The sequence below is a fragment of the Candoia aspera genome, chromosome 1 (assembly GCF_035149785.1).
Source record: "Candoia aspera isolate rCanAsp1 chromosome 1, rCanAsp1.hap2, whole genome shotgun sequence".
Lineage (NCBI taxonomy): Eukaryota > Metazoa > Chordata > Lepidosauria > Squamata > Boidae > Candoia > Candoia aspera.
This window is the reverse complement of record NC_086153.1, coordinates 279,926,356-279,943,025: the sequence shown is the minus strand read 5'-3', so window position 1 is coordinate 279,943,025 and position 16,670 is coordinate 279,926,356. Positions and strand designations below refer to the sequence as shown.

At 41.2% G+C, this 16,670-nt stretch overlaps 1 protein-coding gene across 1 annotated transcript in view; it reads left to right on the top strand.

Annotated features, from left to right (window-relative positions):
* Window positions 1–1,716: 1,716 nt before the first annotated feature.
* Window positions 1,717–16,670, top strand: part of MAPKBP1 (mitogen-activated protein kinase binding protein 1) — a 137,089-nt gene continuing 122,135 nt past the window's right edge. The window contains exons 1-2 of the mRNA XM_063289913.1: window positions 1,717–2,359; window positions 3,402–3,726. Of these exons, the coding sequence (XP_063145983.1) occupies window positions 3,610–3,726 (117 nt within the window). The 5' untranslated portion in view covers window positions 1,717–2,359; window positions 3,402–3,609. The remainder of the gene's footprint in view (window positions 2,360–3,401; window positions 3,727–16,670) is intronic.

Below are 16,670 nucleotides of genomic sequence, written 5' to 3'. Positions count from 1 at the left end.
TCCCACACAAGGTATTACATAATTATAGATTTGGGATTATTTTCTCTATGAATTTGCCTAATCCTCTTTAAAAGTGATCTACTTTATTAGTCATATGTACTATTTTGTGAAAGTGCTTTACCCAGGACTGTATCTTTCCACATGAACCCACTGCTTGCCTGAAAGGCAGGGCCAGGGAATGAATACATGAAACTTTAAGAAGTGTTGCGTATATATTCTCCAGTGCAGCAACTTTCCCTCTGATGGGAGATACAGGGAATAATATGGAAGCAAATATAGTCTGATAAGCACTTTTAAAAATAAACCTGCAGTGGAAGGGTCTGAGAGGCAGCTGGGGACCCTGTGGCCATGGTCATCCTTGCAAGTATGTGTAGGATTACAGCTGTAACATCTGTTGCCTAGGAAGATAGCAATACTGTGTACAAAACATGTATTGAAATGTGACATTCTGAAACAGAAAAGTAATAGGTATTGTGCAAACAATTTTTAGCAGATATAAAACCATTCTTAAATGTTTCCATGGCAGAGATCCACTCTGGTTATATTTTGTGTTTGTCCTCAGAAAGATGTGCCTAGGACCATTTGAGCCTTACATAATTTACTCTGTGCTGCTTTTAAACATAAGCACACTTGCAGCTTGATTGTGCTGAGTTAGGCATATGTCTGCTGACATATTGGTCACTATAAGGAAGTAAAGACAGTTAAGTGCCAAAAGAAGTCCAGTATTTGTCTAAACATTTTTAGGAATGTGGCCGAAGACTAGAAACAGTCTTAGATAGCACCCTCATTAATATTGTCTGCCAAGAAATAAATAGGCAGGAGGAGACCTGTACCTATCACTGCTCAATCACGTTCCCCATACAAAGAAAACAAAGTAGAGAAAAATCCAGTAATTCAAGCATACTTCCAGTGCAACTATGCATGGGTTAGCTTCACGTAGAAATATTGGTGGGTTATACCAGATTTAATTGGTAGCAAATTACATTTAATTCAATGACTTGTTTTTGAGCCAAGATAATGGAACTGTAAGAGCATTTCAGACAGCATGGTAGCACTGTGGTCTAGTTCAGCTATTATGCTAAGACACGTTTCATTTACCTATAGTTTACTTGGTTGGGTTCACAGAACATCCTGGATTATAGGGCATCGTTTACAAACCATGTATTCATATATTGTGTTAAATCAGAAACAGGTAGATCACACAAGGGCCTAGCATGTAGTGTGAACTTAGGCAGTTGTACTTGAATTAGGGCAATCACCAAATATGGCTTGCAGGTATGGTGGAGGCCTGAGATGCCACTGATTTCAGAATTCCTTCCAGCGTGGTTTTAAAAAAGGGGGCCCTTAGCCTCCTGTATTCCATACAATGCTTAAAGCACAGCGTCCGTGCAGAGGTTAGGAGAAAAAGTTGGCAACCCCACCTAATAACGCCATTAATAATCTACTACCAGACACTTCAGGTGGGTCCGTGGCCCGAACGCTGCGGCTTCTAAAAACGCGTCCAGGTGTTCCGGAAGCAACGGGCACCTTCATTTTTGCTTGCCGACTCAAGACAGCAGCCAAAGAGGGCGGGCAAAGCATTCGCCGGGCTTCTCCCTCGCCGAGGAAGGAGCCGCCTTCTTCCTGCAGGAGCTCTGCGGTCGAAATATTCATCCCCCCTCCGCCCGCCTCCCTTGACTTCGCGGCGTCGATTTCGGCGGGCGGTCTGCTTCTGATTTCTTCTCCGTTCCTTGGTTTGGTCTGCCTAGGCCACCATAGCCTCCGCGGAATCTGGCTGGCTGCGACGGCTCTGCCACAGTGAGCCGAGCCTCGGAGGGACAGAGAGGCGCAGCCGGCGGCAGAGGGGTCGCCGGCTTGGGGCTTGCCGAGAAGAAACAGCTGAGCGACGAGGAGGAGGAGGAGGAGGAACAGGGACGATCCGAGGGGCTGGAACCCAGGCTCTGCGGGGAGGCAGGGATCGGTCTGGCAGGCTTCCCGGCACGGGTGCTCCGGCGACTTGGCCAAAGCGTTGCTGTCAGCTGGCGTGCGGAGCGAGGACTGGCTGCTCGCTCGCAGCCTCGAAGCGGGAAGGCAGCCCTTTTTCTCTCCCCCCGCTTCGCTCGGTCCCCCACCCCCGAGCCGCCAGAGGAACTCCCCAGCTTCCCTGCAGCTGGAGGGCTCCCGGTGCCCCCGCGCGTTTGGGAAGCCGCGCCGAGCCGGGAAGAGAAGAAAGGCGGCAGGCGGGCGCGCCGGGAAGGCAAGGGCGCGTTTGAATGCGACCGTGGCTGGTGAGAGGACGAAAAAGGGCTGCATGGACGAGAACTGGGGGAGAGGGCTTTTTTTCGCTTCCTCTACGGAGCGGCGTTGCCTCCTTTCCAAGGTAACAAAGGTTGACCCCTGGAGGGGCTTCTTTTATAGCAAGAAGCTGCGTTTCGTGGTTTTAGGGCAGCAAATGGTCTGACTGAATTACTCCTGGATTTCTCCGGTTTCCTCAGCCTGTTGTTGGCCTGAAAAGCTCTGGAACGGCTTATGCGTTATTCGACCTCCCTTTGTGCATTCCTCGCCTTCTCTCCTTCGCGGATGGGAAAGAGGTTTTACGCAAACTTCTGTTCGGAAATTTCCGTAGAGTTTCATATTGACTTCACAATCATTCAAGGTTTGGGGGTTGAACCTCTGATAATCTTGGACGGTCGTGGTTCTCTTTTTAATGTGTAAGTGAGGTGTTTGAAATAGTACATCATTTTTAGGCTTGAAAAATGCCCCCTGTATTAAAAGCTGAGTTCAAAACCCTTGAGTTGATCTAATTGCCGGCGGTATTATTTTGGTTTACTTGGTTTACGTATCTGATTTCTGTTTCTTAAACGGGTAATCCTTAAGCATTTGCAACAACGTACAGTATGTTGTTACTCCACAGAGGGTGTGGAGGGATTTCCTTGGAAATTTGATTTTGCATTCATCTCTAAAATAAGGATTCCCATGCCAAGTGTTATGGTTTGACTATTAAGCTATGTTTATAAAGATCTATAATTAACTACTTCAGGGATTATGGAATTCAGTTTTCTAGGTTTGCATGGCTTTGAGCTACAGATTAACCCTACAAGCTGGATTTGAACAACATGTTTGGTGAAATGTGGTTGATAAATTTGTGGTTGGGTGTCTGAACATACCCTTACAATTGTTAGGAGGAATAGCCCCCCCACCCCAAGGCTGGAGCATGATCTTTTTGTTACTGTCACATGCACACACCCATTTTTAAAACAGCCACCTTTTTTAAACAGTAGGCAATGTGGGGATGGTAGTGACCTTACTTGACTCCTGATGAAATTCAGTAATTTTTGAAAACATTACTTCCTAAAAAAGATTAAGATGCCCCTAAGTGTATTATTGGCTTACCTTGGGTCCCCCCCTTTCATTTCTCAAAGGTCTGTATTGATCTTGGTCTTTTGAACTGACATAAGAAGAATTGTGCGTAGCCATATTGCAGAGCCACCATGTCCTGGAGTGGGAGCCCTCTGATGAAGTGAAAGGAGGAGGCCTGGAGTCTTCAGCAAGTGATGTGAAATCCAGCCCTTCTGAACTGCTCCGTGGAAGGCGTTTGAGAGGGGACTGTATTTTCTTCCCACCAAGACTATGATGTCGGTTGAAGGCTCCACAATAACAAGCAGAATAAAAAATTTACTTCGGTCTCCCTCTATCAAACTAAGAAGAAGCAAACCAGGGACCAAGCGGGAAGATATCAGCACTAAGGTAAGATCTCCAACTGGGCCATGTCTCTCTTGTAGCATTCTTCACTTGTGGCAAAGGGATTGTGTTGTGTTTGGTGGTGGTGAAGATGATAGCAGAGGTTGTCACATCTGCCTTCCTGAACTGGGTGTATAATACAAATGGGAAAGCCTCCATTGCTGCTTTGAAGGTCCATAAAGGTTGCCTTTCTAAACTGCATATATCAGGTGATACTGCAGGGGATGTTGGGCTAGAAGAGGTAGAATCAAGCAAATCAATGGGGGTGGGCAATATTTTTTTCAGCAATTTGAGGCTGCCCTGCTCCCAGTGGATTCTGGGTGGTGAACAATAAAACAGTAACACCATTACAACACAGCAGCTGACACCATACAATTCCTATAAGAGCCATCAAAACTCTTGTGCTTCTTCCATGCAGAAATGATAGTAAGGGTCTGCTTAGTTAAGCAAAATTTTGATTTGCTTATCTTGTGCCTCTGGAATTGCTTCTCAGGAACAACAGGTGTCTGAGAGATACCTAATGCTGTTTTATTGTTTGACACATGACAGCTTCATTTTAACTCAGGATTAAAAGTGTCAAGGAACTAAACATTACAGTAATACTTCCTTGAGATGCCTGCTGTTGGGGTTGTGTGACTTCCTTCCTTTTTTTGGCATTATTTTTTTAAATAACAGACTCATGCCAAAGATTTTTTTCCCCCCTTTCTGTGGTTTTTCCTCATTGGTCTGAGAATACTGATAGAGAGAAGCAACCATTATTTTGTTCTCTTTTAGAAGATAATATTCTCTAATTTGTGTACTTAATACAAAGGAATATTCAGCTTGACCATACTGAGTAACCATTGAAATATGAGGCTGGAGGCCCACATACCTGAGAGCTCAGCCATTGCCTAATCACATGCCTTTGCAGAAAAAAATAGCAAATACATCCATTTTTGCATCCAAAAATTGAATGTAATTGCACATAATTATAAGTAATTACTTCTGAGGGTTTGCTTAAAGCGTGTGATACTAGCTGAATCTGGGCCTGTGAAGAAACATGGAGAGACCCCACTAGGTGAGCCAGGATTTACTCCAGAAGATTGGTGTTGCTCTTGTAACTCTGGGCACTATGAACAGCTTAGGTCCCGCAAATGGGAGACTACGAAATGGAAGCTAGAGAAAGAGGACTCAGTTTTGGAGCTTACCTTTATTTTTCTGTGCTCAATATGTTTGTTTTCCAAATCTTTTCAGGAAGGGCCTCTTTTTGTACAAAAGCCATAGAGCTATTGTATGGAGGTAGAGTATGAACTGTTAGTGGTATTGGCCGGTGTCTACTGGACAATTAAAGCACATTTTCAAACCACCTTCCTCACCGAAAAGATAAGGCTCAGCTTTCAATATCTGTTTCTAAAGAAGTTACAAGTAGCTGAATTTTGCTTACCATGCCTGTGTCTTTTCAAAGCCTGGATTTTAAAAAATGCTCTCCTTGCTGGGATACGCTTTTTTTGAATTAATTCCATAACATTTGTCTTATTCTCAGGTGAAAGTGGGTTGCTTATTCCTCTTGATTTTAGATACGTCTTTCTTGGGCTAGCAGGATAAAAGGAGCCATGGAAGAATAAAAAAATCCCAGAAAGGGGGGAAGCAAATTAATACATGGATGCATGTGAAGCTAATTTTTCTTGTTTGATGGCTGGAATGGTAAAATTGAGAAGAGATTATTTGTATTTTGCAATATCTTTATGTTTGAGTGATTAAGAATAGTGAAATTTAAGACAGTATAGGAGTATATTATAGAGTTTCATAGGGGAATTTTTTTTTAATCCGTTCAATCATGTCGGATTCTCGGAGACTGCCTGGACAAGTCCCTGCAGTTTTCTTGGCAAGGTTTTTCAGAAGTGGTTCACCATTGCGTCGTTCCTAGGGCTGAGAGAAAGTGACTGGCCCAAGGTCACCCAGCTGGCTTTGTGCCTAAGGCGGGACTAGAACTCACCATCTCCCCGTTTCTAGTCTGGGGCCTTAACCACACCACGCTCTCACCATTGGGGAAATAACCCCCAACATATGATAGTTAAATCTGCGTCCCTCTCCTATAGTCAGCCAGTTTTGTAAAAGAGTGGTATAAGGGGCAAATGGAGCTACATTGTGGGGATTGAGTCCTTGAAGAAAGCAGTGCATTCCTTCCTTCCCTAGCTGTTGGTCACTTGGGCCCCTCTAATAATACATGCCACCATGATAGGTAAGCATGGCTTGTTAAAGAATGGCTGTCTTCCCATAACATACTAAGATAGGTTATTTTTGAACCTAGCATGTTGTAGGAAGCCAGATTGTGGATAAACAGAGCTTAAGGTGATGTCCTAAGAGTAGTTTTAACCCCAGGCTAGATGTAGAGATAATCATCTCCAGTTTTCCATGTCATCTGGATCCAGAAGAAAGAGTTACTTTATACTGAAACCCTCTCTCCAGCCTGCAAACACAAAAAGGAGTGGTTAGATTCACCAGTGTCTATTTTTTGGCTATTCGTTTTCCCCATCCCATGGTTGCACAGGGATGGGAGCTGAGATCAAAAGAGAAAGGGACTGGACAAGGTATTTCCTCCATGTATTCAGGTTATATCTGATTTTAGATTTTTCCCTGATATCGTACTTGGATGAGATGGTCAGGTCTTGAGTTGCAACATTGGTAGGTGCTGGAATACTGTGGAATGTACGTGCCATTCTTGTCAGATAAGGCTGAGTATGTCATGAGAATACTGTTGATGAAAGCTAGTTTTCAAGTTTTTATGGAGTGAACCTAGTTGGTTTTATCAAAACTGAGCCAAACTTGAGGGATATAGGAAACTATTTGTATTGGCAATGAGAAACAGGTTTGGAAACATATGTCTTGTACATCATTGTTATACTCCCAAGTGCTGTAAACAGCCTTTTCTTCATTCTGCTTCCCAGATAACTAATAAAATACAAATGTATGATGGCAGGATGGTTTAAATAAATATAGCTGGTTTCTACACACTAAGCTGATAATGTCGTTTGTTTGATTTGGCTAAGTGTGTTGTGTGAACATAGTTTGTTATCAAGTTATTTCTCGTGCATAGTAGTAAGAGAGCACTTGGCATCTGATCCATCTTTCCTCTGATGTGACTTTCTGAAGAAACTGGTTGAATAAATCCTAGCGTAGTACAGCATGTGAACTTTAGTTCTTACAGAGATGAATTCTGAGACTAGGTTCTTCCTTCATGATAAGGTATATGCCACAGTTTACAGACCACAATAGCTGGCTTTGCTCAATATGCTAAACCCAAATCAAATAAACCAGGTTATATGCTAGCATGGAATGGGAATGCAGTTTGTATCTTGCCATGTACTTCAGACTACATATTCCTGCAGAAGGCCATAAGTAGTGATGTGGAAACCCAGGACTGGATCAAATGAATCATGGGCTCTGTCTCCTGAAGGAACCAATGGGTGTCACCCTCAGGGAACCATCTGATACCAGAGTTTCCTATCCTGCCAACCATGCTAGAATGTGGTAGAAAACCCGTAACTGGAAAGGATCCAAATTATAATTTATCTTCAAAGCTAGTAGATTACAGTGAGTCACTGGTCTCTTGCACTGAAGAACCCAGAGCAAGAGCTTCAAGATTACATAGATTTTACCTAGCAAGGGTGCTTTTGATGATGTGATGGGATGAGGAATTGTAGGAGTGTTGGGTGTTTGGGCTTTTTCTTGCTTTAATAGAATAGAGGAAAAAATAAAAATAACGAGAAAAATACAGAATAATAAATTGTATATAAGTGGACTTTTCTTGCATATGTAGTTGTATTATGTATAAAGTTTTACAGTTTACATAACAGTTTCAATAAAATGTTATTTCATTGTAATTATCCATAAGGAATCTGCATCTAATAATATATAGAAAGTTGATCAAAGTAATACAAGGGTATGTGCATCAAATGAATTTCAAAGGGATGTCTGATGTCACTGATCAGGTAAAGTTGGGGGGAGACACATCTTTTAAAGTGTGAAGACACTACAGGAACATCATTTGAAATGCAGCAGGCGACTTTGACATGCAGGAGGTACCAAACAGTTAGTTGTTATTCTTGAGATTGAGTAAGTTGTGAAGAAAAAAGTGGAAGCAAGAGAAACTGGGATTTCTCACAAAGGGCATACATTTTGTTAAAGGAATGTGGAATAATTAACAAGACATTCACAGGGAAATTAGAAGCGTTAGTTCTAATCCTGCCACAGGACATAGAAAAGAATACGCTAGTATAAGATATTTCAGATCTCCAGGCATAGAACTCATTGTAATGACAATTGTATTCAGGTTCTTTTACCACACTTAAGTAATCCTTCAAGTGAGTTTTGTTCTGAGGAGTGTATGCTGGTGACAGGACAGCTATAACTAATACTGCCTCACTACCCTCTCTGTGATTTTTAAAAAAAATTTAGTTGGAGCCAGTGTGGTCTAGTGGTTAAGGCAATGGGCTAGAAGAAATCAGGAGACTGAGTTCTAATCCCACCTTAGGCAATGAAAGCCGGCTGGGTGACCTTGGGCCAGTCACTCACTCTCAGCCCAACCCACCTCACAGCGTTGTTGTGGGGAAAATAGGAGGAGGAAGGAGTATTTGGTATGTTCACCTCCTTGAGTTATTTATAAAAATAATAATGGTGGGATATAAAATAAAAAAATAAAAAAATTAATGGTGTGCGTATTATTAATGTTAGAGTAGATGTGTGTGCAGCATTAAAATGCTGCTTTACTTCCATCCTTGTACGCTAAGTGTCATAGACTGTCTAGGCTTAATTCTTCTTGGCTGCCTGGCTTGACTGATTATGTCCCATCAAGTTGGTGTTGAGTCTTAGCAAACACACAGATTTTCTCCAGGATGATCTGTTCAGGTCTTCCATCGCCACTCTAATTGAATCCATCCAGCTTGCCACTGGTCCTCCTCCTCTTCTCTTTCCTTCCACCTTTTCCAGCATTATAGACTTCTCCAGAGGGCTAGGTCTTTACATAATGTGTCCAAAATATGATAATTTGAGCTTGGTTATTCATGCCGCAAGTGAGATCTTTGCAGGCTACTGTCATAGAATTTCGGTTGCCTGGTAGAAATGGCATGATTGTTTTTCAAGTAGAATAATATTTTTTTCAGATAGTTTGAGTGGTTTAGCCCGATCTCATAACAAAGGGTTGCAGCTTAGTACAGTACTGTAATGGAATTAGAAGAGAATGTTGCTATAAATGTACCAATGATAATACATTTTAAAGAAAACTGAAAAAAATGAGCAAATGCTTTATGGTATTATTGTAGAAGATCTGAGGTTTAGGGCTATGGCTAGAAAATAAATACACTTATTTATTTTTCTGGCCACAATCCTAAACCCAGATGTAGAGATAGATATAGAGATAAAGATCAGGGCCGCAACTAGGGTCTGTGTCACCTGGGGCAAACATGGATTCCACACCCATTTTGGCGGCCCCCCAGCGCTCATTTTGGCGCCCCCCCCAGTGCAGCGCCCGGGGCACATGCCCCTCTTGCACCCCCCAGTTGCAGCCCTGATAAAGATATAGAGAGAGATGGATAGATATGGATGGAAGGGAGAACTGAGACAAATCCTGGAATCTTGGAATGAAACTCTAGGCCAAGGGTGGTCCTTATTTTCAAATTACAAAAGGAATAAGTTCAGTTGGGACCTTCTAAAGGATACGTGCATCTATCTGTTTTTGATTACCCCTGGTATTTGGAAAGCTGCTTTTGACTGTGGAGGTTTCATAGCTAATAAGCTTTCTCTTTCAAAGTCTGAGATGCAGTGTGTGCTGTGCATGCTATCAGTCTTTTAAGAAGCTGAAAGTCATGCCCATTGATCTTATTTTTGCCTGATAACAGCGGCAGATAAATTTAGGTCGAGTTTACAGTTTAACTAGCATTTGCATTTCCCACACTGAAGTCCAATATCCTAACTTCCAAACTATCTTGTAGTAGGTATTATGAGCCAGACTACAGTTAGAGCTGAAAAGAGAAAGCGACACTTTGCCAAGCAAGGAATTAGAGCAACTACGGTTTTAATTTACCAGGCTTCATTTCAAGCTTTTAAGCCATAGCTACCCCCTCTAATGCTGGCCAAAAAGCAGTCAGGGTGGGAGATAAGATTATGAGTGCTTCCTGTTTGTCTTCACTACTGGAGAAATGTCTTGCCTAGAGAAGCATCAAATTACCCTTCAACAGGCCTACAAGAATAGATTTCTTACTTACATACTGTACTGTATACCATTCAGTGCATATAAACTGACCTCTTGTGGAGATGAATACATAGTGGGACCACTTACCTGATATTTTCTCTTTTGTGGAAAGGATGTTTAAGTAATCAAATGCTCGCAAATAGCGAAGTCTGTTAAAGTCTCCCACAGAACAGCCCTGTAAGGTGGGTTGGGCTGAGAGAGTGACTGGCCCAAAGTCACCCATTTGGTTTTCATGCCTAGGGGAAGAATTCATGGTCTCCAATCCAGCATCTTAACCACTGCACCAGGTTGGCTCTCAATTTCAGTATGTAAAATAGGACAGCAAATCTTACCACCCATTCCAAAAGCAACTGTGAGAAGATAGATTCATGTAAACATTGTAAGTACTTATGCTATTTTCCGGTTTCAGAGCTGTCAAGAGGCTAGGACTTGCATTTGCTAGTGTTTTCTTAGAGCAGGCTTGCAAAGTGCAGGCTACCTGTGCAAATAATAATTGGCACTATCAAACTACCGTTATTCAGAGGAAGTGGAAGTGAAGGTCTTCTGAGCCCTAAGTGTCTAAATGCAGCTGCTTAGTAGATACGTCCTTTTTATTTACAGAACTACAAAAAAATAACAAATCCCTAGAAACTTACATGATTTAGGAGCTGGCTTTGTTCAAATTACTGTCTCCTATCAAATTCGTACTTGCAGTATGAAGATATGCATACATGCACAAGTGTGAGTGTATGTATATCTTCTGTACATTGACTAAGTGATAATCTAGTTTGTTTGATTTTGGCCATTGAGGTTTGTAAATCATGATTTATGGCTTAGTGCAATATGTGGTTCCAGCCAGTGTCTCAGCCAGTTCCTGAAACCATGACTAACCAAGCTATGGCTTAGTACAATTGTGAACCTCCACATCTCCCCACATAATCTGTACATAACCTTGCATCAATTGTTTATGGCATGAAAGAATTCGGGGTAGCGTTCTGGCTCCCTGACAGTATTTCATCAGAATATTGTCTTTACCTGCCTTTTTATCATAAAGTATAGGCAATTATCAAGGCATGATCCTCTCCAATTTTTTTATAAGCTTCCCTGTGGTCTAAACAACATGCATCAGTGGCCAATGAATATATCAGAATGAAATGGTTAAACTTTTACCTTCTGGGCAAGCATAGAAAGCAAACCTGAGCTTAGTTATAATGTATATTGACAGCAATAGAAACAATCCACGTGCTGGAATTATATTTTAAAAAACGAATAAAGCCAAATAATTCTGTTATGTTCGAGGGTGAGTGTGGATGTTCATGCATACTGTATTACTGTTTGTATGTTAAATATTTTAAGCAGATGTTTTTGGCAGACATTTATTGCAGTTTTAAAATATTCTGTAAATCTCTCTAAAGAAATTTTGGTTTTTGGAGGGTTGCATATAATAGATCCAAAGGGCCTACTGAAGACTGGATATGTCTGGGGATCACCCTGAGTGTTGGGGGTCGGGGCGCAAACTGGGTGAAGTGGAGTGGCATGGAAGAGGCCATGACTGAATGACTGAGATAACAGGTCAAAAGGCTTCCTAGCCATAACCATTGATGGAAAATAAATGACACCTGCGTAGAAAATATCAAGGCCTTTAAATATCTAGGAATTGTTTTCCAAACATCTGCTGCTTGGAGTGAACCAAATAAAACTGTAATTGCTCAGGCCCATATGCAGTTACATGTTTTGTTAGAGGGGGAAATTATATAACTTTCTGTGAGCTTTGGTGCAAAATTTTTGCTTTTAAGAACATGTGAACATGGCTAGAGTCTTGGTAAATCTTTAAGGTCAACAGATTTATGTAGGGCAGAAGCGGGCAGTATTCTGGCACTGAGGGGCACACTTAACATTTGAGGGGGCCACATTGGATAGGTACTAGGCAATAATTCAAACTGAGTGGGGCCACATCACGGAGGTGGTTGGGGCTGGGATTTTCATTTTTCCCTGGAACCTTTTCACTGAGTTTGCAGGGATTGTTTTGAAAACTATTTTCAGCCTATTTTGATGCTTGCCCATCTTCATATATGTCATGCTTTTAAATGGCAAGAAACTGTGCTGCTGATCTGAGTGGCTCAGTGGACTGCAAGAAGGGCTTATGCTGCATAAAAGTATGAAGTTGGGGAATGGGCCGTTAGAAATCCAGGAGAGATGCTGTCAGTGCTGTTCAACTGACCAGTGTTCTGCTATTCTAGGTTCTGTAAAGTCCTCATTGGCTGGGGCCTGCTTGATTGAAGGCCTTTCTGTAACAAAAGAATTTATGACAGTTTAAAGAATTTGCTGTTGTATTCTTCTAAATTAACAGGGAGCTTCCTAAATCCTCAAGCTGCTTTTGAGTCTGGATCTTGGCTTCCATATTTCTTCCATATTAGAAGAGGTAGGGATAATCTCTTGATGATTAATCTCCTCTTGTTTTTTCTGTCAGTTAGATTCTGAGATGGACTTTATACAGTATACTGTACATTCAGGAGCTTAGAGAAAGGCTGCAGGCAACAGTTGGTGTGTGTGAAAAGACAGCAGGGAAGCAATTCTTTTCTGATAGTTTATAACTATATTTTATTGTGGGTTTCCAATCTCTTCTAGCATAAAATTTTATATTTAAGAAATACTAGATGAATTCAGGAGTGAGGATTAACCAAAAAGACTTGTTCTTGCTCTTCTGGACTGTTGTCTGAAGTTGAAGCATTCTAACACAGATGTGATGTTTTCTATACTTAAAATTGACTCACCAAAATTAGTTGGAATGAAATTAGATTTGTGCAGTCCAGATTAAAATAACTATCTACAGTACAGGAAATCTGAAACATCTAGCCAGTTCAAGATCATGGCCCTGGATTACACAGTGTTGAGCCATAATGTCATTTGTTCAATTCTGGTTTAGCTTAATATGTTAATCCTGCCCTAGAAATTGTAAACGATTGTTTAATTGATTTCTGTAGGTATATTAATAATGGATATGTCTCCCAAAAGTAATGTCAGAAGCAATGCTAAAAACATTTTATTAATCATGACAAAGTAAAGGGACAGATACGCCCAAAGTGAGTTGGACTGCTGGTTATCCTGTGAACACATTTGGCATTTTTTTGGCCACAGAATGGAAGAGTTTTGCCAATGAGTTTCAGGATGTCTTTTGGACTTCCTAGTCTAGGGTAGAGCCTGGGATTTCCTGGTAGTCTCACATCAAGGGACTAACCAGATCTGACCTGGTTTAGTTTTTCTTGGGATCAGGTGCCAAATTGAATTAAACTTGGAATTCATAGTGTACCTTTTGGAACTGCTGTTGCTTAATTTTGTTCTCCTAAATACTCTGAGAGTCAGTGTGGTGTTGTGATAAAGGTTCTGACATGGAAGCCAGCTGGGTGACTTTGGGCTAGTCACACACTCTCATCTATAGACTGGGAACTGAAAAAACATCTACCTATCAATCTGCAAGAATGATATAATAATTACAACTCCTCCTCCCCCTCCTCCTCCCAGGAACTCCAGATAACCTAATTGTAGCCTAAGTATCTATATACTGCTAAAACTCTCATGTTTATCTGTTGTCTGTCTGTACCCTCAAGTTAGCCAAAACAGTGAGTTATACTGCAACGATTTTTGAATCAGTACCTGAAATCCACTAACTTAAAGAATGTGTAAAAAATCCAGGACCCATTACTCCTGTGGAATTCAAATTTGATGTTACGGAGATTGCTGGTGAAGAAGAGGGAGGCCCTCTCCAGGGGGAAAAGTGCACATGCAGTACTGAATCTCTCCAGTTTCCAATCAAGAGGACCAGAAAAGAACCGCCTTAGGTTTCTGGGATTTTTGTAGTAGTTTGCTAGGGCCTTTTCAGTTTAGCAGGATTTTGTCTAGTAGAGTAGAACAATAAACATTAGAGCTTAATCTTCTGATCTCAGTGTGGTTCTTCGCTCTACATCTTGACATTTCAACAATGTTCAGGCCAGTTTTATTTGCAAACTTGTGGCCGTTGCAGCATCCCTGTGGTCATGTGATCGTGATTTCCAGCATTTCCTGCCAGCTTCCCACAAGCAAAGTCAATGGGGAAGCCAGCAGGAAGTCAGAAGTTGCTCCCACTCCCACTACTTTTTTGCCCGCCCATGCTCGTTCTGTTTATCTGTTTAGGTAAGTAAATACTTATTATTGATGTTTGTTTGCCACTGCAATTATTTTTCTATTTATGATAAATACTTTTCGCAGATAATCACAGGACCATCCAGCATTGGGGTAAAAAAATATGGTCAGCCTAAAATTTAATGTTTATTCTGGTCACATCAGATTGTACTACCTTTCTCTCAAAGGATGACCCAATGGGTCACAGGGTTGTCCGGTATAACCTAATACTAGTTTAGCCTAAGTTGTCTAAGTATATAATTTAATACTAACCTAAGTATAGACTGCTAGGTTTAATATGAGATGGGCAAGGTACTAATGCATTCTATTAGTATTACTAATTACATATTATTACAGTGTTATTACTAATGCATTCAGCCTCAGTCTTCATCTTGAGACTGATTGTAATCTGCAGACACATTATTGAAACACTTGGCCTATTTGGGGACTCTCTTCTTCCCAATCCTTTTATTATAATTTTTTTCAGGCAAGGGGGGAACAGATGATGGAGAATTTGGAAGCTAGCATTGTTTTTTATATGCTTTAACTGATCTGGAGTCCACTCAGGCAGATGGGAAAAAGCATTGTGCAGCTATTGTGTTTCTTATTTCTTAACACATTTTTGTGGAACTGCTTTTTTACCTGTTGACAGTATCTGAAGTGCCAAGCCTGGGTGATCTTCCAGAAATATGTGGGAGGTTCAACACTTGCTCTCAGTCAAGCATCCTTTAATGCCCTTTCTTTGTCATGCCAGTAGAGCATGCTGCTTTCTGCATAATCTCTCTGGAGGAAAAACTTTTGGGGATTAGCCAGAGACTCCTGGGCTCATTTGCATTTCTAGCTACTGTTCCCAGGAGGCCTAAAAGAACCAGGGAAATTCCCTCGCTTCTGCATCACCCATTATTGCCTGAATGTTTGTGGGGAGTCCTTCTGAGGAAAGTCTACTTCAACACCCAGAGTTTTGGCTTACCAAGAGGAGCTGACAAATTGTGCAAGGAAGGAAGTACACACCTTACAAATTTCCAGGCATTTTAGGCTAAACTGGGAGTTGGTGATATATAAATTTAATACATTATTCTTTATTTTAAATGTAAAGATTGAGGCTCTAGAAGAGTGTGTTGTTTTGCAGCACGTTGGTGCACAAAGGCATATTGTTGCCTGGGTGATTTCATGCAGAACCATGACTTAAACAGAAATCAGTGTAAGCTTCAGAAGCAGTTAGGACAGGAGGATGAGTTTCTGAATGAAAAAGGCGGATTATGTGATTTTCGCCTGGAAATGGTGTAGGGTCCCAGCGTCTGAAGTACCTTTACTTCCCAATGTAGACACTTCAGACAACACGTATTTAACTCCAACAACAGTTTATTTGATCAAACAACAGCTGGGTGTTCAATACAGGCTTCTCTTGGGAAACCGCGTGACCCACCCACGATGGAGGTATTGGGAGCTTTTATACGTGCCTGAGACATGACGCATGTCCCCTGAGGGGTGGCATGGTCCAATCACAAGGCTACCTTCAGGTCTTTGCCCCGGCTCAATAGCAATTTTGCTTGTCTCCTCTGTCCCTAGTGCAAGCGTATTACAAAAGCAAGATAGCAATAGTTAGATTGGCTCTTCAGTGGAGTAGGCAAGAAAGCTAGAAAAATAAATGCTTGGCCTGTTGGAAATCAGAAAATGCATACATTGCAAATGCAGGTCCCTCCTGTTCTAGATGCATAGATGGGGAAAGTGAAGGCAAGGGTGATGTACAAATCGCTTGAGCATGTTAGTCTCACTGCTGATTTCTGCCCATAAATAAGCTTAGCTGTATCCACCAAGGGGAAAAGCTCCAAAGTGCAACTATTATACATAATCTATTAACTGAGCTCTGGCTATGTGGCTAAATGGTGACACAATGAAATTTAAACCTTTATATTGTAAAGGGATTGATGCTTCCCAAAGTTTACAACTTTCACAATTCCAGCATTGTTTTCATGCAGGACTCTTAGGGTTTAATTTGTGGCTTCTATAAAGAACTTTCTTAATTGCTTATTGATAATATTATTTTAATTACTAGTATGTTTTATATGTTGACTTGATCTTGTACCTTGCCTAGAGTACCACAATGGGTGTGGGCTATAAATAAAATAAAAATAATAATAATAAAATAATAAATAAATGAGGCCTGCAACCCAGGATACTTGTCTTACGTAATACATGTATAAGATGGTATTGTACATTATGCAAGACCTCTAAGATCAAGTATATCACTCACAGCATTGTTAGCATCCTCAGTGAGGTGAGCATAGCACAGGCATGACTGCGATCAGGTGATTTGCAGGTACTCCAAAGGGTTCAGCTTTCTGTACATTAATGGAGTTGCAAGGACCTCCGGCATGGGAATGTTACAATTATTGTTTTTCGAAGAATGATTGAATGGTTCTTTATTTTGTTGATGTGTAATCCGAAGGGTAAAATGCTATTAGAATAAGTGAAGATGTGCTTTGTCTGGATCAGAAGTATTCTTAATAGACTGGTCTTTTCTCTCTTGAACTGTGAATTCTGTTGTTTGCTTTATTCTGTACTGATATTGGTGGAATGAATG